The sequence below is a fragment of the Phoenix dactylifera genome, chromosome 12 (genome assembly GCF_009389715.1).
Source record: "Phoenix dactylifera cultivar Barhee BC4 chromosome 12, palm_55x_up_171113_PBpolish2nd_filt_p, whole genome shotgun sequence".
NCBI lineage: Eukaryota > Viridiplantae > Streptophyta > Magnoliopsida > Arecales > Arecaceae > Phoenix > Phoenix dactylifera.
This window is the reverse complement of record NC_052403.1, coordinates 611,406-635,876: the sequence shown is the minus strand read 5'-3', so window position 1 is coordinate 635,876 and position 24,471 is coordinate 611,406. Positions and strand designations below refer to the sequence as shown.

Genomic DNA, 24,471 nt, shown 5'->3' with positions numbered 1-24,471 from the left:
TGTAGTTTCCATTGCAAATTTGGTGGTAAATGATCATGTTAGTTATCTGCAGTATGGTATTAAAAGAACATAAGAAATATCTAGGTAGAGCATGGCTAACTCTTTCCTGAGGTAGTAGTCATTAACTTTGGCTGTTTTAGATTAACATACTTTCATTAAAAAGCAACAGGGCAAACAACAGTGAATTATTGTTTCTGTTTGCCTTTGCATCTGCTTAATGCTTCTTATGTTTGCTTCACAATGCAATAACTGGAAGAATCCAAATTAATTTGTTTATATTAAGGCTTATTTTAATAAAGATACTCTCACTACTCCTTTATGATGCCATTCATGAATGGAGATGTCCACATTGTTTCACTCTTATGGACAGACTGTTCTGAAATGCAAGTGTGTTGTTTTATAGTTTTCATGTCAATAGATTTGTCTTTGTTTGTCTTCGTAAACATAATATTGTGAGAAATGGTAATGCAGCTGTAACCTAATTGTTGTTCTCAAAATTTAATAGGTTGTCTTTGATGCATTGAGAAAGTTTGATGGCAAGGAATTCAGAAAGTTGCTTCCTGGGGAATATATTCAAATGGCTGGACGTGCTGGCAGGAGAGGACTGGATAAGATTGGTACAGTTATTGTTATGTGTCGTGATGAAATTCCAGAGGAGAGTGATTTGAAGCATGTGATGGTTGGAAAACCAACTAGACTTGAATCTCAGTTTAGATTGACTTATACCATGATTATGCATCTTCCTTCGTGTTGAAGAATTAAAGGTACTATAAAACTTAGAATGATGTTGTTGAACTTTCTGTGCATTTTTTTATCCAAATAAAACATCAAGCCAAGACATGATTTCTTACCATTATTAATGACTAGATGGTAAGTCAAGCTATGAGAATGTTGTCTAGGCACTCAGGCATAAGTCAATATGTAGTCGTGGACACTTGTATTCCTAATTTTTGGGTTGAAGTTGAAAATCCTACTGTTTGGTTACTTAAGCAATTATGCTTGTTTTGCTTGGTACTAGAGGGGACATGTTGGGGTGTATTGCCTCATTGATTGGGTGAATAACTAGTCTTAATGCCCATAGGGCAGTTTGCACAGAAGGTTAAATTGTTAAGTAATTTGTTGCTGCCAATCATGTGCCATGAGGATTGCCTCTCTAGTATCCTGTCCTATTAATCTTTGTTAATTCTGTCCAGTTTGCATGAAATTCTAATTAAGCAAGAGCTATAGAAATAAAAACAAGTCTGTCAGAGAAGAGTGGCTAAAGATATTCCATTAGAGAGAATTATTTTCTCCCAGTTAAGATTTCTCAATGCTTGAGCAGCGTCCCAGTAAGAGAAGGATGGCTTGCTGTATGTTGGATTGAGATGACCTTTGTCCATTACCTTCTTTGCTGTTCCTTTATTCATATTTTACCTAATTTACTATGATATGAAGAAAATTTTACACCAATAAAAATCAGCTATCAAAACAACATGCTATCATAGATAGAGCAATCAAACGTGGTGTAAAATGCAATTGTCATGATGGTTGGTGCAGGTAGAAGACATGCTGAAGAGAAGTTTTGCTGAGTTTCATGCTCAGAAGAACTTGCCGGAAAAAGAAAGGCTTCTTTTGCAAAAGCTACGTCAAACTACTAAAAGTATTGAGTAAGTTAAGATTCTGTGATGTACTTTTGATTAGGATGTCAATCATTTCTGTTTGGGAGTTAAACTTAGACTTGGCAGAACCAAATATGCTATTTGACCAAATGCACCAAATTGTTAGTGGAAGAGAAGTTTTTAAACTAGGATTTAAAATTCTGAAAAGTACAGCATGCTTTATATCTGTTATGCTTAACGACGGATCACTGTTGAACTTGTTCTGTTTGTACTTATTTCAACATCTCATCTCGGATTCTTTTAGCTGTTCTCTTATTTTATTTGTTATACATAACTGAATGTCTTTTCATCTTTTATGTAAGACCCTTTTTTCATATGGATAACTGTATGCTTTAACCATGCATCCTTTCAGTCACCATGGTAATAGATTTGTTTGTCTCTAATGCATTTGGTCTATAGAGAATGTGAGTTAAGAAGCACCGAATGCAGGTAAAGTTGCCACAGAAATATGCCTGGGAATCTAAAGAATACAAATCTGGTCTATCTTGTTGCTAATAATATTTGTATTGTATAATTATGATTCATATACGTATATAGTGTTGTATAATTTCAGACATGCATACAGTGAAGTACTATGAAATATCCTAAGATGGTTGAATTAGGTCACCCTAAACATATATTGTTAAAATTTTTTGAATGGGATATGATATCCTGTGTTCAATAAATGGCTGTTATGGTTTTACTAATCTTATTATGATTATACTTCCATAATATAGTCTTTCCAAGCATTACTGTTTATGTGTCAGATGTATAAAGGGCGAACCTGCTATTGAAGAATATTATGAGATGGCATCAGAAGCAGAGTCACACAGAGAACATATAGCACAGGCCCTATGCAGTCGCACTCTGCTCTGCAATTTCTTTCACCTGGAAGAGTGGTGGTTGTCAAATCACAGTCAGTAAGTTATTTCATGCAATTCTTTCTCTGTCATGAAGCATTTCAATCTATTTCATTTCCATGAAAGAAGAAAATTTCACCCAATCCATGTAGAGACAGAGGTATGTCATATGCTGTCCCTTAACAAAATTGAAACTGTTATATCCTTCAACTTTGATTCCCATTATCATCATGACGTTTCCAGTGACTTCCCTGTTTTATGACTAAAATCTCGTTTGTTCAAAAATTTGCAACATGTTGTTAACTGAAGAGAAACAAAGGTTTATCTTGTTTTATCTAGTGCCTGGAAAGTATGCTACAAGCTGGAGAAGAAACCCACAGCAGTTGCTGGGGATTTTGAAGAAGAGAGGACCTATTTCCCATTAAGTAAATTGGTTCAGATTATCCTTCAGGCTACAAAGAGTCATCATTGTACTTTGAAAGACCAGGGATGAATACGGTTTTGGTGACTATGACAAGCATCATCTTCATCTTGGAGAATGGGTTCTAAAAAATTGACAAATCTATAAACGATGATAAGGTTTGCCAAATCGATACCGGAGGACATACTGGCTGGTGATTGGTTTGGTACGGTGCTGATACATACCATACCGAGCTGTGTATGGAACCAGGGGGAGGGAGTGGGAGAGGGGGGAGCAGTGAGAGGTAGGGGTACAATCAAGTCGAGCCAAGTCGAGTAGCTAAAGGCTTGAGCTCGACTTCCATTCAAAATGCTCGAGCTCGAAACTCGACTCGAGATCGATCGAGCCTCAATATCCAAGCTCGAATTCGACTTGATAAAAAAAGCGATGCTTGAGATCAACTCGACTCGAATATCAATCGAGCCATACTTAAGCTCGAACTCGAGCTTTGATTATAATTAAAAAAATAGTTAAAACAAAATATGATGTAATGTTATATTTTAAATATTAAATTAATAATATATATTATAAATAAACTATAATATTTTAAAATATATATATACTCGATTAGGCTCACGAGCTTTTGAGTCTAGTATTTTGCTACTCGAGCTCAAAAATAATTGAGTCAAGTTGAGCTTGGACCTAAGTCAAGCTTGAGCAACTCGCCAGCTTCTCAGCTCATTTGCACCCTAGCAGGAAGGGGGAGCGGGGGAATGGGGGGAGAGAGAGATATACCTCGTCGTCGTGGACATAACCCTAGCGGGCATTGTTGTTGCAGAGTCATCGGCGGTGGCGGAACATCGAGAGGCGCGAGAGAGGAAACTCCTGAGAGTAGAATTGATAGAGGGAGAGAGGGGGGAGAGAGAGAGGCATACTTCGAAACCATCATTGTTGCAGAATTGTCAATGGAGGTGGAGCATCGAGAGAAAGGTGCAAGGGAAGAGGAAGCTCCCAAGAGTAGAATCAAGATTGAGGGGGGGGGTGAGAGGTGAATCGAGAGACCAGGAGAGAGGGAGAGAAGGAGAGAGGAATCGAGAGAGGGGGAGAGGATTAGAAGGGCAGAGGGGTTTTCATAAAAAAAAAGGGAGGGACCGGATCGACTAGCCAAACCATGTTGGTAGCCATTTGGTCTGGCTTAGTACATCCTGAATTGCCCTGTTTGGAACAGTTTGGTGGTCCTTGCGATGACCTTATGTTCTAACACGTCTTTCTGAAGAAGTGACCAAGTGTGTAGACCTGCCTAAGATAACTATTTGTGATTGTCATGGGTTAAAACTTTTGGAACCATCTAGACAAAGGTAATGTGTTATTGATTACAAACTTCTATATTGTCCTGCAACATCCAGCAAGCCTAGTGCTCCATACATGCTAGGATGGTCCCCTGTTCCATCTTGACCATTTAATAGAATGTCGTCTTCCTTACTGACTAGCTGTTTTGCAAATCTTGTCTTTCTACATGCTTCCCTTAAGAAAAATGATAGGCCCGGAAACAATAGATGTTTCTTTCCCAATGTGACATAATGCTATACCATCGAAGAAGATACCAAACTCTTTTCTATCAAATAGAGGACATTTGCAAAGTCTATTCTGTTATTCAAACATTGGACTTACATTATTGTGGTGAGGGGCGATAGGATCTAATTATTTTTTGTGAGGTTCATCTATGCTTCTTACTTGTGTGGATGCTTTGTGCAACAAAGTTTGAGAATCATGTGGTTCTCCATAAAGTTAGGAGCTTTTGTTTGGACTTTCATTTATGCAACAATCCTTACCAATTTGCCTAGAGTTATGAAAGAAGCTGAGGCAAATGCTTAGTCCGCCTCTTAGAGAACCAAATGGTTGATGGTTGGATTCTTGATAGAACCCTCACTCAGTCTTTATGGTTGCCACTTCTGGAGGTTGCTTATCTTTCTTCTCTGCAAGCTGGGTACACATCAATAAGGCCTTGGATTTGTATCCTTCTTTCATGTTGTAGCAGAAGGTTTCTCCATGTGCTATTTGATAAGAAATTTTAAAAGGAAAAAATAACAAAAGAACAAATCCAAATTTGTTCTTTAAATTTAGTAGAAATTTGGGAGTGTATTATCTCTACTACTTGTTTATAGTTCAAGTGTCACTTTTTGCTTGGAGAGTGTTATTTTGCATGCCTGGCTGTAGGAATTGAGTTATGCTAATTTATTTGCCTTTTTCTTCTCCCCTTTCCTCACCTTCTTGATGAAAGTGAAACGTGGTTATACCTTTTAACATTATCAACTCTTAACTGCTTTTCAAAATGAAAAGAGGAAATCTTGGACTTTGAAATAATGACATCGGAAATGTAGCCACTGCAGTGACCAAGCATATCAAAAGCAGTAGTTAATGAGGTAAAGTGAGTGGCCAATGGTCTTCAGTTTGAGCACATACGAATGATGCATAATGTAAAGCTTCATAGAAAGGTCAAAAACTCAAAAGTTGAGACACAGTATCTAACAACCAGTTGCATTAGATCATCAGTAGATTTTTAGCTCAAGCATGATCAATTGGGCTTGGACAATGTTAAGTCAGTACAATGGAAAACAAATTAATAATGTTAAAGAAAAAGAAAGACAGGGAAAAGGAAGATGCATTCACATATTTATGTTTGAGTAGCTGAAGGCTTATGTAGTTTTGATGAATTCACCTAGTTGGATCATCATTATGTAAATGTAAACTCTCCAACTCATACAAGGAGCTTGACAAGATGCCAATTTATCTTGTTCAGTAGTTTCTTTTAAATGGTTTTGAGAAGAGAATTACCTCATTGGACTTTCTACAAATGCTCGTTGGTGCTCCAAGTGTAGATTATCATATAGATTGTTTTTATCATATGGCATGGCATGTCGTTTCTCTTTTGATGTCCCTGTTTTTTTTTTTTTTATGTTCTCAACCAATAATTACGGGCATTGAACCGACGAATTAAACATTTTCATTTTCATCAAGCATATGCAAATCTGTTCTGATGACTGCTTCATAGTCCAAAGTTCCAATAGCTTAAGCATTATCCTTATTGTTTGAATGGATTAATAGGCTGAAGATCACTTACTCGGAGTCGTCCTGAAAACTCCTTCTGCTACAAACAAACAATATATAGTTTTAGTATTGGTGGCAGATGTTGCTTCATCTACGCAAACTCCATCAGTTTCTTCAAATAAACTGCAAGAGAAAGAAAGTGGCAATTTTCACCAAGGTTATTTTATTGCTCCTAAAGGAAAACGTGGCATGGATGAAGAGTACTTTTCATCCGTTAGTTCTCGTAGAGGATCTGGTGTAATAAATATAAAGTTGCCATATTGTGGCTGTGCTGCTGGGATGAGCTATGAAGTTATAGCAATAGAAAATAAGGACTTTATGAGTATCTGTGACTGCAAAATAAAGATTGATCAAGTGCGTCTTCTTGAGGATCCCAGCCAGATTGCTTACTCAAAAACTGTTCAACAGCTGCTAGAACGGAAACCCAGAGGAAGTAGATATCCTCCTGCACTGGATGCAGTAAAAGGTATGAATCTTTTGTCAGCTTGATAAATCAATTTGGAAAGGGATGGATACAAGATTTGTGTTTGTAAATATATGTTATTTTTGGATGCTTTCTATGTGCCGTGTTGCTTTCATCAACTGCATGATTTCAACAATATTCCGATATTTGGTTTCATCCAAGGACAATACTGTGACCTCACAAAATGCACCAAATTAATTTATGCAACTGTTGGATGACTCATTTGTACAACTTAGATATATCAGATATATTATCATGCCTATTTATCCTGCTGCCAGAAACCTGTGGAAAATCCATTATAATTTGAATGGTCTGACGCTGCAAAGTTTTATGGACTGTTTTCTTGCCCTTTTCTCCTGAGGTAACTAATATTTCTTGCATATTAATCGAAGTTATGAATTTTATTTTGTTCCTTTTCATCTTTGACTTCACTTAATTGGTTGTATGCTGCTAGTTTTGACATGATATGTCATAGGTCAGAATACAGGAAGCCAAGGATTTCTTACATGCATGCTCTTGTGCTTCATGGGTTATTTCCTTCTTTTCTTTATGTAACATTACTTAGCAAATGCCATCTTAGTTTTACAGGATGCACATGAAGTTAAATTGTGCTTTGGCTGTAACTGCTTACACAGGATGAGCCGCACAAATTTCCTTTTCTAGAGATGATTAAGGCATTGAGCTCGTGTAGTATGGCAAGAATAGATGTAGTTCCATCTAATTAGAAATGAGATTGCAAGGGACTACTGATATTTTGATGCTAAAATGCTATTTTGCTGGCTCACTTTCTTTCTTTACCTACCTCTTTCTTTAAAAGTTTATGTTTCTGGATGCAACTTCAGATCTCAAGCTGAAAGACATGGATCTTGTGGAGAGGTACCATGCATATAATGGGCTACTGCAGCGGATGGCTGAAAACAAATGCCATGGATGCATAAAATTGAAGGAGAACATAATGTTGCTAAAGGAGCAAAAGAGGCACAAAGCAGAAGTTAATGCTTTACAATATCAAATGTCAGATGAAGCACTTCAACAGATGCCAGATTTTCAGGGTCGGGTATGTATTCGTGGATCGAATTTTACATGGACCCAAACCTGAATCTTCTTAGCCTCCATAGATTACAAATCTGAGCCCTGATCAAATTATAGGATCTGAATTCGAAACTATAAAGAGTACCATGTCTTGAATCTGTATTTAAAATAAATTCGGATCTGGATTTGGGTAGGGATCCAGGTTTTTCAAATACATAAAAATACTTAAATAGTGTCATATGGATTATTCCATTAGGATCAAATATTCTAATGATTTAGTTCCAGTTTCGATGTTCCTATCAGATATCCGAATTGAATTGAATTGGTATTTTATTATTATGATTATTAGCCTCTGTTGCCACCCTTGGTGGTGACTAGAACTTCAGATTTTAAGTTGCAGATTCATGCAGGTAATCTTTATATTAATTCATGTATCCTTTTCTTTCATGAGCAGATTGATGTGTTGAAGGAGATTAATTGTATTGATTCTGATCTTGTTGTTCAACTCAAGGGCCGGGTGGCCTGCGAAATGAACTCTGGGGAGGAGTTGATATGCACTGAGTGTTTGTTTGAGAACCAATTTGATGACTTAGAACCTGAAGAAGCTGTGGCCATTATGTCTGCCCTTGTTTTCCAGCAGAACAACACCTCCAAACCATCTCTTACTCCTAAGCTGGCTAATGCAAAACAGAGGTAGTCTTACTGGTTTATATAATTTTCTTATTTACTGCATTACATGAGATTCTAATTCTTGTGCATCCCTTTCTTTATGAATGAATATATTTCATGGAATATCGGCAGCCATAGGTTTGATAAAAGCATTTAAATATGCCAGATTTGGTTATATATGGACAAGTTTCTTGCAATGCTTATTTAGGGCTTGACATGCAATGACCTCTGGTTGGTTACTATTGACGGGACCTATGTGATATGTAAATTTGATTTCTGCATGCTTCTGCATGTCTCGAATAGTCAACAAATAGATTAGTAATTAAAACCAATGTGATGTCAAATCTATGTTGACTGAAGGGAAAGAAAGAAATTGAAGGGACAGGGAAAAAAACCCCTCAAAACTCAATTAAGCCTTAATCTCAAACTAGTTGGGGTTAGGTATATAAATTTCTTTCCTCCATTCTGCTCTATTTAGGGCCACACTTTCTGAAAGATGTAGAGATATTAATCCCTTCCTCACTACATCCAATGCGATTTTCGGTCTACCTCTACCCCGTTTTCCTTTTACATGTATCAAATTTCTCCTTCATATTGGTGCATCCAAAGGAGTGATTAATATATGTAGGAGAAAAGAGGAGTTAAGGTAGACCGAATATCACATGGGATGAAGTAGTAAGGAAGGACTTAATATCGCTACATCTTTCAGAAAATAAAAGATGGATATCCTTGAGATATTACAATTTATAAGTGTGTTCATTATTGATATTCAATCCTTGAATAGACCTCCTGACATTCATTGGTGTTGTGTGAAAAGATGATGACCATTATTACATCTTGGGGTTATTGTTCAGAAGTTTGAGAGATTTGGGAAAAATTTAATCCAGCTGGCAACCAAATTATTATATATTTTTTATTTTGTTATAATATTCTATTTTGTTTGGTATGAGCATATTCCAAGTACTTCAATACCTCTATTTTTTTAGTAGCTCCATTTCCCCATTCAATTGGGTAAGAAATTCCATTGCTTCTTGGAGCTATTTGTTGGTGCTGGTTGGGCTGGAAATCCATTAATATGTCACGTGTCTGTGTTATATTTGTGTATGTATATATATATGTATGTATGTATGTATGTGTTTAAGTATCTCTTTAAACACTTGTGTGGTGGGACAATTATTTTTTTTTAGGAAAAAAACAATGTTGATGCTTGCAAATGTCTAATATTTTGACATGACTGCATGCATGCTTATTCATGATTCTGCCTGCATTAGATTGTATAACACAGCAATTAGATTGGGGAAGCTTCAAGAGCAGTTCAAAGTTGCTGTAGATCCTCAGGAGTATGCACGAGACAATCTAAAGTTTGGCCTTGTTGAAGTTGTCTATGAATGGGCCAAGGTTCTTGTCTTTGCCGAAAAAAGATTAACCATGTTCAGCATCAAGTCAAAAGGCTAATGTTGCTTGATGTTTTCTTTCTGTCACGTGTTGCAGGGAACTCCTTTTGCAGATATTTGTGAGCTTACTGATGTACCGGAAGGTCTGATTGTGAGGACCATAGTGAGATTGGATGAAACATGCCGTGAATTCAAAAATGCAGCTTCAATAATGGGCAACTCGGCACTTCATAAAAAGATGGAGGCTGCATCTAATGCCATCAAGCGTGACATTGTTTTTGCAGCTAGTTTGTATGTCACAGGAGTTTGAATCTGTTTTAAACCTCATGATTTCTTATCTTCATTGCCTCTGTACTTTGCAGATGATCAAGACAGAAATCCACTCTGCAGTCATTGTATTTTATGCTTGAGGTAACTAGGTATTATGTGCTCTTTTGTTAGGGAATTCTGTTGTTTCTGACGAGATGTGTAAGCATATAGTTTCCGTTGATGTAGTGTACAATTGCTAATCAATCTCATAGGCTGAGGCATTTTTTTCTGACGCTCAAAATTATCCGGCAGTGCATCCACATTATTTTTGTATCTATTGTGTTCATTAAGTAAATGGGTCCTCACCGCTTGGCTTTCTTATCTAATTTGAGCATGTTGAGCCGCAGGCCGAAAAGAGAATGTTGGGGTGGGTGTGCTGTCGTGCAGAGGCAGGCATATATTTTCTGTGGGGTGGGTGTGACTCTCTTAGGCCTAGCCGATCAACGTATGACCAAGAACCCAAAGCGCATATTATTACCAGAAGCAACCAATCTCTGATTATTTCACTCTGAAAAACTTTGAAAGAAAGCATCAGCAACCAGTTTGCGGTTGCTGATGTGGATGTGGATGGAGTGACCAATTTGAGGTTTAGCCTGGCGCTGCCTTGAAAGTTGGTGTGTTTTATGACTCACGTACTTTGTTGGTGAATGGTGAAACAGGCGTGCAAGATTTTTTTTAATTTTTTTTGTCTCGACAAGATGATGGATTATATATATCTAGCATAAGTATATCAAAACAAAATATTGCTCAACACAATCAGCATGGCTAACATGTTTGTTCACAGCACCATTTAACGCATGACATTGTTCACTTTATGATAGATATGTCTAACTACTTGGGGGACACTCTCTCGAGATCCTCTAGATATCATGTGAGAGCGCATGAGCAGCTTTAGACTTGTCTGACTCTGGATCCACTCCATTACCATCGCTAAGTAACCCTCAATGGCCATGAGGTTAGCTTCTAGAATTTGTTTCGTGCAGGTAATACTTACTCAGGCTACCTCAACTCCACTATTGGGACTAAGATATCAAAGATCGGTGTTCTATCAGCTGTGACTAGCCTACAATCTGGACTCCGAATTATGAATCTAGGTCCACCTTTGCTGCTACCATCCATCATACTACTATGGAAGTTGACCTTGAGATAGTTCGGGGATGGAGGCTCCTACATGATGTAAGCCAATCGGTTCCCTATGTGAGTAGAAAAAATATCCGGTGTCCCATGCTATCTCAGCCTCTTCGGCCTTAAAAAAGAATATAACCTCAGCGGTATGCAAAAGCGCCCTCTCCAACATAAGTCTCGTTGTCTGCCTGCTGTTCTTAAAGATATAGGTGTTTCTAGCAAGCTAAAAATGATAGGAGATATGAACAGCCCCGAATGTCCCCCAATCTGAAGGGCTCATTACGAAAACTCCTCTGCAGGGTTTCGAGGAGGATTGGGACGGATGCCGACGAGACTCCCCACATGCACTGGAACATTAAAAATGGTTTAGTTGTCTACGAGCTTTTCTAAAACAAATAAATGGTCGGGTATTCAGCATGGTGGGAGGCGGAGCGGGCCTGGAGGTAGGCGTTGAGGAGGTTGAAGCAGAAGGCGATGACGAGGGGAAGCCAGCCTTGATGGAGATGCTAAGGGGGTAGATGAGGGTGCGGTGGAGGTAAGGGGCCAGGATGGTGAGGGAGAGGGGGTGGGATCGGTGGCGGCCGCGGGGGAGGAGGAGGGTGAGCCACAGGGTGGGGCTCTCCACGAGGACCCAGGCCAGGGCCGTGGGGAGGGCGGGCCCCGACCCGGCGCGGGGGTGGCGGCCGTAGGGGGCAGCCAGGAAGCGGAGGGACGCGGCGGTGAGGGAGCATATGACGTACGGGTCACGAGAGCCGTCCGGAAGAGGGTCTCGTTGGATGATGACGATTCCATTCTCTTCTCGGCTTCTTCAAGAGGGAGGGAGAGGATATGGGTGAGAATCTGCGTATTTGCTACCTCCTGCATATCATCCATGGGATGCTGAGAGGCATCGGCACCGATAAAGATCGTGTTCTATAATTTGATTAAACCAACTTTGCAGCCGGTTGCCGGGCGAAATCTTTGAATGGTTCATGCCAACGTAGATTCCGGACAACAATCTCATTACCAGAAAAATTAATCGACATCGACAACCGATTATATCGCAGTGTCTTAATCAAACCCCGCGTGACACAGAAGAATCGTGCGTTCCACCGACAAGGCTAATCCAGAAACGAAAATAGTAGCAACTCCAAAGGCGTCGATGTGTAAGGTGTCACATCCCGGGTAAGATGTCTCATCTTCATCCCCCGGACAGTGGTTTTCAGATCTAAACTTTTTTTTCAGAAAACAAAAATAGTTGGCATCCAGCACTCGAGCGATTTTACCAACAAAACCAGCTGACACCCTTCATCTCGAAGTGTTAAATTGCACTCTCCCTGGGTTAAGATAGGAAGGAGAGAGACACGTCCCATGCCTAAATCTTTGCCTACAACAAACCGATCATCTTTACCATACACGACATGATTCACAGAATTCTGATGCTAGCGTATCTATTGATTAGGAGTTTTTAATCAGGACGGCATTTTCATAAACAAACGAGCTGCATGTCAACGGAAAGATTGCAGTACATCAAGCCATTAAAATTGCACTTACTCTCGCACACAGTGTTTGCATCTTCTGGGAACATACAAGTACTCATACGCTACCATGCCAAATTGTTGGAAGAGAGATCTCTAGACGATAAGGCATCCATGATCAAACAAAGTCAGTTGTCACTTCTATTAGGCTTGCTTGAGATTGGAACCACCTGGAACAAAACAATCAGCTATGTTTTTCAAAAAACGAAGATGGGGTCGACGATCGCCAAAAGAAAGTCATGAATTTGTCATACCATATCAGCAGATGGAATCCATTCGTTTGTTGCTGGATTTCCCTTGTAAGGCATATTGCCGCCAGATGCAGGAGAGACTGGTGTCAGGTCAATGGAGCTCCCATTGGATTTCTCCATCTTGATGAATCCTGTTCCAGTCTACAAGGCCGGTAATAAAATATAAGCATGAGAGGCAGAAATTTCAACTTAATATTAAGGTGTTCCTTGACAACTTTAAATCGAAGGGCTAAAAGCATAATCTACGAAGAGTAATGGTGAATGGCCAAGAATAAGCTCAGACATGCCATGGACAAAATACAAGTAAATACATTGTGATGCCATTTATAGTTATTCAATATGGATTAGGCAGTTGTAGCTATGAAGGTACCAGTTGATATATATGTCCGATCATTCATCATCAAAATCCCGAGAAACAGAGATTTTGTAGCTTAATCATTCAGCACAAGGTAATATATCCTGATCTGCACATTAATTCTGTAATTAAACTGGAGACACAGAGAATGAAATAAAACCTTATCGAACAGAAGCTTGCAGATTGCAACTCCCTGAACCAGGATGACTAAGCATGGCCATGAAAGACTCATGTGAACCATGAGAGACTACTAATTTTCTGCCAACAAACACGAAGGACAGCAAATGTGTTGACTGTTTATAGGTAAACTGTGCAAACACTCGACCAACGTCTAGAGTTTTTAGAGAAGATTTAAGGTAAGGAAGTTTTTGCCTAACATAAAAAGAATTTAAAAAAACAAGGACTGTTGTGCCCAAAAATGTGACTCATCTGACCATATAACTCTCTTGCTTGACACTCAGATATCCTCATAAGGCGTATTTGAACTGGTGAAATGACATGGTTGTATATATTAGCCTAATAACCTCGCTGCTTAGAAGATTAAAAAAGTAAAAAAATCAACAAGTAAATAATAACTATAGGAGGGAGGGAGGGGGGGAGAGAGAGAGAGAGAAGCTGCAATGGATTTGGACAACACTAGACCTATGTACATGAAGCGAAGGGCATGAACTAAATGATCACACAATTACATATCATTTTATGAGTATGTATGTAGATATGTATGTATTATTGAGATTATGAGAGGCTAATCCTTACCTTTTGACCTATACCCACTCCAGAAGCAAGGGCCGTAAAAACTCCCAACTAGAATCAACCTCCCCTCTCTCCTCCCCCTCACCCCCTCTCCACAAGCGGCAAGGCGTCCGATGGTAAAATTTACATCTATATCGCTCATTTGTAATGTTCAACAAAGCATCGACAAATACAATATAATATACAGATGTTAAATATATATATAATACACAATAAAGCATCATCAAATTGGCCTATCACATGAATAACTCCATTGACTTGTCCAGATGTTGCGAAAATTTGAAAAATTTCAAATCTCTGATCAAATCATTGCAATCAAATAGTCATGACATCAAATCACAAAGAGATTCTAGGAAGGAAGCAAATAGATCGATAGATACCGTGTGGTGTTTCTTGTCGATGCAGTTCATTTCGGTGTAATACTCCGTCTCCACGTATTCCTCTACCGCTCCACCTCCATCGCAAACCAGTCTCTGCAAACAAGCAAGCAAACAAAAATCCTGCCAATCAAGGTAGCAAAATCGCAAAATTTAAAGAGGGGACTGGGGAGGCACCTGGGGATCGGCCTGGAGATCTCGGAGTTTGTCGATCTCGGGAATGAAATCTTGATCGGAAGGGTGGAAGGCGTCGGAGTAGACGGAGGAGTATTCGCTCCGGGAGGGCTTGGAGTGGCGCTTGGGGGCAAACCCTTGGAAGTACTCCCGCGCCTCCGCCTCTATCTTCGCCGCCTCCTCCGGTGGCAGATATGCGTCGCTCCGAGCCGGCCTCGACATACCTCTTCTCTCTCTCTCTCTCTCTCTCGCCGGCTGGTGGATTTTTGGGTAAAGGAGAATCGGATACTGGACTTTGTTAGGATTGGAAAATGGAAGCTGGCTCCGGCCGCCGACACAATAAAAATGCAGAAAACGATGAAACTTTGTCCAAAACCTGGTGCGGTAGTTGTTGGTTAAAAGGAAAACGAGGAGAGAATGTCACTTTCGGTGATGGAGACAAGCATCGATCCGGAGACCGACTAACAGCGACAAATTCTTGGGTGTATACTGTACCTCTCTAAATGAACCAGGAATTGGAGTCCGGAGAGAATTGGAACACAGATTGATCCAGCGTGAATCTTGACACTGCAGGCATGCATCTCAAGGCAGTATCTTGATAAAAATAATTAATTTTGTTGACGAGTTTTTTGTTTTTTTTTTTTGACAGAAACTTTGCGACTACAGTGCTACTGTACAATAATAGCTCGCTAAAACATCCTATCGTATATTGGAAATTTCTTAGATGCACAGGTTTCGTCATTTGAAAGTAATTTGATGTCTGAACAATTAGGTAGGTGAGATTTGCTTTATATAAAAAAAATAAGATCAATGGAAGGCTTCTACGTCCATATAAATAATTGACATTCTCCACAAGCTTCTCTTCGATTAGCATATTGATGCAGTCAAACTCTCTAAATATGTCCTTGCATAAATGACAATATCAACTGAAACAATTTCATCCTCCATCCTTGTAATTATTTTTTGATAATAGACTGCATTTTGACATAGATACAGAGAGGATAAGGAATAGGAAGAGGAAGGCACATTGTGGAAGATGCATTCAATTATTTTTAGTAGAACATCTCATGCTCAAATTTACTGACCTTCTCCATTCCATAACAATAGTCTGATAAATGACATGCTTCCTGAATGCATAACTGATTTCATAATCATTATCAGAATTTTTGCTAGCACAAAATTGCCAACCTTTAGTAGAGAATAAAAATAAGCCCATAATGAGGATTAATTGTTTTGCTATTGTATCCAGAGATCCAGAAATGAAATCTCATAATAAGCACTGGCGGATTCTCACCTTTATCATGTATATGACTTAAATTTTGATTACAAAATGTGTTGACAGTATCCTGAAACCCAAAACCTACACAGATCCGCTAGTAATTGCATAAAATCTACTGCACCTTCAGTGACAACTCAAGATATCTTGACCGCCAAAGTAGGAGTAATAAACTTACAAAAATGAATTTTCGGTGAGAAAACTCAGCAATATAATTGTCTATGATCCTTGTTCCTGCAATCATGGATCCTCATCCTGCTCAAGGGAACAAATTAGCCAGGATTCCAGAGACTTAGGATGCATCTTGACCAATTTCCTTGATCGGTGTTTTGCATTGATATCCCACCACCTGCATCGAATGCATCAGAGAAAGGTTAAGACTAGAAGTATATAGGGTCAAAATGAGCATCACGTATCTCCAAATTACCACATATAAGCAGTATAACTACCCAATTACAAGACAAGCTTAAAGTGCTTCACAACCATTCTCCATGAAGGAAATAACCAAAAATATGGGAATAATCACATTTGGACGGTTACAAAGGCACTCTACAGTCCCATATATGTGCCATTTTATACAGAACTCTTAGGGTTCAGAGAATGATCCTAATGAACCCTAAATCATGTCATTAGTGGTCCCAGGGCAAGGCCTAGAGAATTGTTTGTACCACTGTATAACTGAAGTGGCACTATCTTTATCATTTGAAAAACAACGGCCACTGAATAAATTTTCCATGTCCCTAGTCAACAACATCTTCTATGTTTGTTGACCATTACTTCTCCATAGTTATTGTTTCACCGCTATCACATTTTACTCTTTAATTACTTTATTCTTTACCTGTACTAGTTTACGCTTCCTTTAGACTTGCTATTAGTCATAGCCATTCTAATTTTTCCACTATCATCTTTAAGATGTGTGGATTACATGGTAGAAAACCCTCTTTGTTGCCCAAAATTCTTCCAAACTAATAAATATAATGGTGGGGTTATGGTGGCATTGTAGCTACCCCTTCTCAAAATCTCTAGCAAAAGACATTTCAAAGGACATAAAAGACTTCACATACATGCTCAGTTTTCACATTGTTGGACATCATAACCAATTTATTTTCCTGTGACATGGATGCTCCTGAATGAAAATAGCCATTATGCAGCCACCTTTGGCTGTTGCTGTTAACTTCTCCAACTAATATTACATCACCTACAATTTGTTTTAAGTTTTATCAAATTTTAGAGCTTAACCTCAAGAGAATTCCTTGCACTTCAAATTAATATCCACCCTTTCTATCACCTCATCAATTTACTAGTTATTCATAAACAGCAAATGTTTCATGCAAATACTTGTTGCAGACACATGGGAGCTTAAACTTATTAATGATATCGCCACAGCTTCTCACTGGACTCTATTTCTTCATACATGTCATGATCATCACATTACATCATAATACAACTTTTGTGCCTGTTTGATTCCCAAAGCCGGCCTCACGATACTTCCATATGTGCTTTCTCTACGTCAAAAGTAGGGTTTAGACATGGGTAGATTATACATTTTTATTCCTATTATTTCCATTTATGATTTAAGCAAGAAAGTAGCTTTAAGCTTGATTTTAGTAACATAAAAAGTAGTCTTTTGGGATTCAGAGTATACTAATTAATTTGCAAATAACCCAATCCATTAGCAAATCTCCAGCATCTGCTATCATATTTAGAAAGTCATGATATGAGGAGCTCGAAATTTTTATATTACACACAGAAAACATGAACACATTTTCAGATAGTCGCCCATTTGAAAGACTGTTAACTTTCTAATCTATCCATTCCAAAATGCCAACTCAGATCAATACTACAAAAAAATTTATATTACAAACAGAAAACATGAACATGTTCACAGATAGTCGCCCATTTGAAAGATTCTTAACATTCTAATCTATCTACTCCAGAATACCACTGTTTTACTCCAAAAGTTGAAGCATGAATGCAATAACAACAGTGGTGAAACAACTTCTGAGAACTTCTACATGAAGGTGACAACAATTGACCCATGCTGGATCAGCAAGCTAGATTACAAGCACCAATTTCTACAAGGGACATCCCCAAAAAGAAAAGTAGTTTTACATGATGTGGATTGAAAAAAATGGTTCCGGCTTTTACATTGTGAATAAATATTTTCCAGAAATGTCTTTTGATAGTTAGACTTCAAGGGTGAAAGGACCTCTTTATGATTTCGAGTTGACACATACAATAAAGCAGGACTCAAAAAATTAAAAGATGCAAAGAAAAGCACACATATAGTGTTGGGGGGTGGGGGGGGGGGGGCATGCAAAAAAGAGGCTTTCTTTAGCTTATTACAAAATAGTGATCAAGAATGACTTTCTTTCTTCAACTTAATCATAGTAGTGTTGATATAATAAACACAGATGTGCAGTTTCAGATATTGCTGTGTAAAATGAAACTTCAAACTCCAAGGAATGGAGTTTATTATTTTATAAAAGAAAGGATTGAGTATATAAGGATGCACTCAATTTTCAAAAAAAGATAGAAAGGATTATAAATATAGATGCATCAAATTTGTACAAAGTTCGCATATAATAAAAAGATAAAGGAATGTTCTAAACTCACACTAATCAGCATCAATCTCTACCCTTGCTAATGTCAAGTTTTGGATCCCCTTCTTTAAGTGCATCTTGGTTTAAAGCTCCATTATATTTTCCTGAGCCTTCCTCCAGCTCACCTGAGGAAGATTCCTTGGCCCTTGCAATCTCTTGTTTCAGTTTCTCGTACTTTTCCATCAAGAATGGTGAGCTCATGGCCTCTGAAAGGCTCTGCCTGATCTGCTGAATCATTGACTCGATTTTGTGCTTCACCTCAGGATCAGCTGACTTCCCTGCATTTTCCACTTCTAATTTCAACATCACTATCTTGTTCTTTAGATCAGTTGAGTTGACAGCATTCTCAATTCCCTCTTCAATTTCATCATTAATTTCGTCTATCTTCTCTTTTAGTTCAGAATACAAAGGATGTTCAATCACATCACTTGCTATAGAAGCCTCCCTCTTTGAAGCCACAAGTTCAACATTCAAATGCAAAGAGCTAAATTTCTTAGCCAGTTCAGATTCTACCGCTTTCTTCACCTTGAAAATTTTTTCCCTCAGATCGTCGTCCAGATCAGAAGTTCTTGACGCTCCTGCATCTGAGATTTCTGCCTTCAGCTTGTCAATCTTTTCCTTCAAATCAGGGCGATTCATGACCACTTTGAATCCTTCATTGATTTCATGCTTCAAAGACATGATTTTCTCATTTCTTTCAGAGATTTTCTGAGCTTTGGATAACTCCTTAAGCATGTCAAGCTTATCATTTAGACTTTCATAATTAGGATATTCTGATAGACCCTGCTTGAACTCTTGTTTCAACTTCTCAATCTTCTCTGTCAGACTACGATCTAGGATTTGATCAGGCAAACTCCTTGCCTCTGTGACCTCCTTTCTCAGCATTTCAAGCCTGTCCTTCAAGCCCATGCATTCAACAGCCTCAGCAAATTCCTGGTTAACCTCATCCTTCAGTTTCTCAATTGTTTCATTCAAACCCAGATCTGAAGGCTGAGATGGTGGGTCATCCTTGGATTTTAGTACTTGCTGTTTCAGTTTCTCAACTTCATACTCTAAGTCAACATCTGAAGCTGTACCTGGCTTTTCCTGCTGAATAAGAGGTTCTTCTTTAGTCTTCATGTTAACTTTCTTTGACAGGTCTATAGGTTCACCTTCTATAAATCCTCCAAGATGACGGAACTTGAGCATACGATGATGCAGAAGCTTAGGTGTATCCATCTCCAGAAGCTCCTGCACGAGAAAAAGAGGTATTATGTGCAAGTGACAAATTTTGCTTTGATTCCTAGAAGTACTGCAGGTGATACCTACACTCATTGATCCAACAACTGCGAGTTTAATCTGTTGTGAGGTCCAAGATGGATCGACGTGTGCACCACCAAGTGGTTCCTGTCCAAAGGAATACTTTTAGATAATATCATATGGCCAGGACTATGATTTTGTTGGCGAAGATGATACAAATATACCTGACACAATTGCACAATACACATCATATATTTCAGTACTATTATTTCTAACTGGACATCCTAACTAACAACTATATCTTCATTTACAATTCAGGTTCCACAAACCAATGCCTGATAAAAACAAAGTTCTAAGAAAATATTCAAGTTATATGTTATAGAGTGGTTTCCAGTTAAAAAGGCAAAATGATGTACTTCTATGAATTTTTCATATAAACCAGAGAATAACACATCAGGTACAACTTGAAGACCTGGAACAGAAAAAATAATCATAAAACCTTTTCTTCTTTTCAGCTGATAGCCATAAAATCATTAACTGTAAATCTGACCAGCCCAGGTTTGACGATTAACAACTAACTAGCCTATTGTTGAAACTTGTATTTTCAAACTGAATTATAGGTCGAGAAGAACATTACAGGAATGACTCCATCTGCAACTTTCAGCTTGCATAATTCTGTAGCAGTAATCTTCAACTGCTCAGCAGCCTGCAAATGATAACAGACTCAACATCTAGAGTAAGTAAAGCTTGGATCAGCATACTCAGGCAAGTCTCCATATCACAGGATCATCACCTTTGGAGAAGCTTTTGAACTTTTCCACAAGATTGCAGCACATGCTTCTGGACTGTTCTTATAAATTGAGATGAGGAAACAGATCAGAGGAATATATAGATTGGTTAGCAGATAACTCGGGCAACAATGCATGCTATTAAATGATCATAACACATATGGATATATGCTATGGACTTCGTGAACAACAAGATGCTTGCAAGAACTGCAAGCATATCGATATTGTATCATGAAATGTGCTTGTAAAAATGGTAATATCGTAAGCTTATTTAGACAAGAAAATATGTTTACTCATGCAAACATGCACACCACACAGTCAAACACGTGCATGCATACAGAGCATAGCATGCACACACAGATATGCATTTAAAATTGATATATATTTATGTAGACAAATAACAAAATTATGTCCCAACTGCTAACAATTCCTCTAGCAAGTTTAGACAGTAACATATCAACAGCAATAAGAGATGCTATTAAGAAGAGAGAAAAAAAAAAAAGTTGCAGTGTTAAATCACCTGGCAACATAAAAAACTGCATTTTCTAACATCAACAATTTATTGGCACATCCAATAGCAAGTGCGCCACCAGAGCCACCTTCTCCAATAACAACTGTAACAATTGGAACTTTCAAACCAAACATGGTCCTCAAGTTGTGAGCTATGGCCTCACCCTGCATGTACATAAATAAACCATGAGCATAGCTGAATTATGAGGCAGCAAGCACTGCACCTTGACCTCTCTGAAAATGAAACAGCTGGCGCTTAATTTCAAATAAGGCACATACTTGGCCTAACTCCTCAGACTTGAGATCTGCAAAAGCCCCTGGAGTATCAACGAATGTGATGATAGGCAAACCATGATGATCAGCATAATACATCATCCGCAGGGCTTTTCGGTAACTGTTTAAATTTGTACGAAAATAAACAGGTAGATCAGAATCATTTATCATGGGCAACAGACAGTGAGTTAGTTGAATAATAACTGGCCATTTTGCCAAATGGAAAAAAGCAGTAAAGCGCTGACTTTTAACAAAATGCATCATCTATTCTAATATACAATGCCAACTCGGCTAATGTGTCTATGCATGAGGCCTGTCACGACATCCCACTCCTGCACCTCAGTGTCTCCTCAGGTAGAGATATGACTGTTAACTTAAGGTCAGGGGAAACCCTTCTCCTAACATTTATTTTTTATAAAAGACGTGCACCGTTCGTGCCATACTCTAGTTTCAAGATGATTACAAGATGATGTTCCATTCCTACGTGCCATAATATGAACAAAATGCCTGAAGGTTTAACATATAAATCTGCTAATTGTCACAAATTTCATAGACTTTAATTGATGCATATTGCAACGTATGCTCATCATACATACCCATGTGGAGTTGGCATCCCAAAGTTACGCTCAATGTTCTCCTTTGTGTTTCTACCTTTCTGATGACCAATACACATGTAGCTTCTACCATCTATGCTTCCAATACCAGTCACAATTGCTGGATCATCGTAACCAACACGATCTCCATGAAGTTCTACCCACTGGATGAAGTAAGGGGAAGAGTGATTTTTGCATCCCAAGCAGAACAAAAGATTGAGAAACAAGCTTGAAAATATACAGGGAAAGGGAACTGTCTGAGTAACGTGATTGTGAATAAGCATACCTTGTCAGTGATGTTCATCACATGGTCAAGAAAAGTTGGCCTGTTAGGATGCCGGGCAATGCTGAGGCGCTGTATAGGCGTGAGATGTATGTATAGATCTTTTAGAGCCTGTAAAATTGACATTTGTGAAAACAATGAAAGCAGACTGGATCCACTGTGAACCTTAAAGACAGGAGGATATCAATGCCATGAACACTAAAGGCAGTGCACCAGTAATCATGTGGCAGTTGGTAACCTAATATTCTTCTATAAAAATAGCCAAAATCAATTACTAAAAAAAAGAAGAATTACTTCTTGATACTTAGATTCCAAAGATATGATCTGATCTCTGAAATCCAAACCCGTTTCATCCGCCATCTTTCGTACCTGCAACAAGGCGATGGATATTTCAGCCGCTTATTTGAATTCAATAAAAACAAAAACTCATGGACTATAATTGAGAAACCATAGTTATGTTTGCCATGCATCATCAAAATCTCAGATTCTTTATTACTCAGAAATCTCTTTCGTGTATCACATCCACAAACAGTTCAGTTCTCCCAACTAAAACCATGGTATCTTTCCTTATCTATGAATCAGATATTTCTATTCTTTCCAATTAGTCTCCGTCAAGTTGTTATAAATGCATTTTAATAATGCATATCTTTCAGTTCTTTTCCTCATATATGAATCAGATGTTCCTATTCTTTTTAATTATTCTCCGTTAAGTTACTATATAGTAAATACGTAGATGATGCTTCCTCCACTTTAGACTCCTTTTCTTAGTTGGCAAGCAATGCCCTTGTGACAAACACTTCTTTCTTAGTTTGTTAATCAATTTCTTCCAGAATAAGGCCAGAGAATGAAATTAATGTTTTAGACTACAGAGCATACACAACTATCAAGTAATTAGCATTATCCATACACTCTAACTCGCATTTCAAAATTTAAGTGCAAGATAAATTATTTTTGGAAAGCAGAATCATAGAAGTCTCGATATTATTTATATCAGCCATTTTTTTTTACCAAAAAATATTAGCAACATACGCCAACAAAGCTAGTTCTTACGTCGATGAGTTTCTTCTCGAGATCCATAAGAGGCTTCTCGAAGGGCAGGGTGACGAGTTTGGGCTTCGCCTTGAGGGGCTTGAAATGAGAGAGATAGCTGAGGTACCCGCCCTTCACGTTGGGATCGATCTCGTCGGGCCACGGGTAGTCGTGTTTCTTCACCTTCTTGAGCTTCGCCACCACAGCGGCCGAGAGACTCTTCCTCGTTCTCGTCCTCGTCCCCATCCTCGATCTCCCCAAAGACTTGAGGGGCACCCCACTGACGCCATTACACGAGCTCCACAAGGGATCCGAAACAGAAGCGCCGAATAAAGAAACAGAAGCCATTTTCAAGAACACAAATTACCGAGAGAGAGAGAGAGAGAGAGAGCGAGCGAGCTAAGAGTCGAAATGGAACTCCGTTACTCCAGACTTCAGATTAACTGGTCGATTGGAATCAAGAAAGGGCACAATCCTGATAGGAAAAAGAGATGCCACGTGAGAAGAGAAGGAAGGGGGCAAGAAACCTAGAAATGAGAGCGGGATGTCTGAGGATCTAAAGACGGAGAAAGCAAGAGGGAGGAGTAAGTATGGAATCGAAGGGTGCGAGGGACAAAGGAAGGCAGCATTGGTGAGATCGTCAAGTACAGGAAATCCAAATGGGACTTTCGAGTTTCGACGCTTCTTAGGCGAGGGGCAGGTGGCGTTGGTGCCTGTATTGTTTACCGGGAGCGCAGGGTGCCGTCCCCCGATCTGGCCGTCGGAGGAGTTCGCAACTTCCTGCCAGCTCGCATCTCCGCGGTCACACGTGTGTCCGCCAGCAAATGTCAGCACGTGGCCTGCCAAGATCGAGATCGAGAAACCAGGTTTTGCCGCCAAAATCAGGTTTGACTCAGATCAAATGCCGTGAGATAGTACTTGGCGAGCTCGGTTTCTGAGTAGGATGGTGCTCGGAATACGAAATCAGACCTCAAAAAAAAAGTTACTTCATCCGACGGAAAACTCCCAAAGTCAAGCGGAGCTCTAGGGAATATTGACCCAAGTAATATGAAATGGAAGAGAGTTTGAGAATAAGCATACAAGAAACTCCCAATCTGGGTTGGAGCTGGTTTCCTAAAAGAGCAGACATACGTTTTAACCATACCGCATGCGCTAACCACCAGCCATGATGTGCTTTTATGAGGTCTAGCTATAACAGTCTTTCGCTAGTGGACTTTAACTGCTTTTATTATATATTTAGTGGAGGCCATGTGGCATGCTCCTGCAAGTCGGCTGATTTGGTCGATAATAGTTACATCCACTTGCTAATGTGGCTAGCTATGCTTATGTCAAAGTTGTGTAAATAGCCAAAAAAAAAAAGTTACATCCACTAAAACATGGGCTCGGGTTGGGCTCGGGCCTGAGTGAAATTCTACCGATGGCATCAACCCCGTGCTATTTCAGGTCTTCAGGA

General features: G+C 38.9%; 3 protein-coding genes across 3 annotated transcripts in view; 1 reads left to right on the top strand and 2 right to left on the bottom strand.

The window, feature by feature from the left end:
* The window catches only part of LOC103713726 (DExH-box ATP-dependent RNA helicase DExH11), a 29,150-nt gene extending 19,034 nt beyond the window's left edge, over nucleotides 1-10,116 (top strand). Inside the window, 10 exon segments of the mRNA XM_008800742.3 lie at nucleotides 506-742; nucleotides 744-764; nucleotides 1,537-1,646; nucleotides 2,405-2,487; nucleotides 2,490-2,557; nucleotides 6,003-6,471; nucleotides 7,311-7,525; nucleotides 7,955-8,193; nucleotides 9,441-9,567; nucleotides 9,661-10,116. Coding sequence (XP_008798964.2) covers nucleotides 506-742; nucleotides 744-764; nucleotides 1,537-1,646; nucleotides 2,405-2,487; nucleotides 2,490-2,557; nucleotides 6,003-6,471; nucleotides 7,311-7,525; nucleotides 7,955-8,193; nucleotides 9,441-9,567; nucleotides 9,661-9,873 — 1,782 coding nt within the window. The 3' untranslated portion in view covers nucleotides 9,874-10,116.
* A 2,285-nt stretch (nucleotides 10,117-12,401) lies between these two features.
* On the bottom strand, nucleotides 12,402-14,801 carry LOC103713724. The gene is made up of 4 exons (XM_008800740.4): nucleotides 14,428-14,801; nucleotides 14,254-14,346; nucleotides 12,769-12,906; nucleotides 12,402-12,684 (listed from the first exon to the last, which is right to left on the bottom strand). The coding sequence occupies exons 1-4, from the start codon at nucleotides 14,644-14,646 to the stop codon at nucleotides 12,643-12,645; spliced, it is 492 nt and encodes a 163-aa protein (XP_008798962.1). The 5' UTR covers nucleotides 14,647-14,801; the 3' UTR covers nucleotides 12,402-12,642.
* Nucleotides 14,802-15,552: 751 nt separating this feature from the next.
* On the bottom strand, nucleotides 15,553-24,227 carry LOC103713725 (acetyl-coenzyme A carboxylase carboxyl transferase subunit alpha, chloroplastic). The gene is made up of 11 exons (XM_008800741.4): nucleotides 23,040-24,227; nucleotides 22,284-22,358; nucleotides 21,993-22,100; nucleotides 21,710-21,870; nucleotides 21,120-21,234; nucleotides 20,851-21,005; nucleotides 20,336-20,387; nucleotides 20,180-20,248; nucleotides 19,612-19,689; nucleotides 18,317-19,533; nucleotides 15,553-16,049 (listed from the first exon to the last, which is right to left on the bottom strand). The coding sequence occupies exons 1-10, from the start codon at nucleotides 23,364-23,366 to the stop codon at nucleotides 18,328-18,330; spliced, it is 2,346 nt and encodes a 781-aa protein (XP_008798963.1). The 5' UTR covers nucleotides 23,367-24,227; the 3' UTR covers nucleotides 15,553-16,049; nucleotides 18,317-18,327.
* Nucleotides 24,228-24,471: the final 244 nt, after the last annotated feature.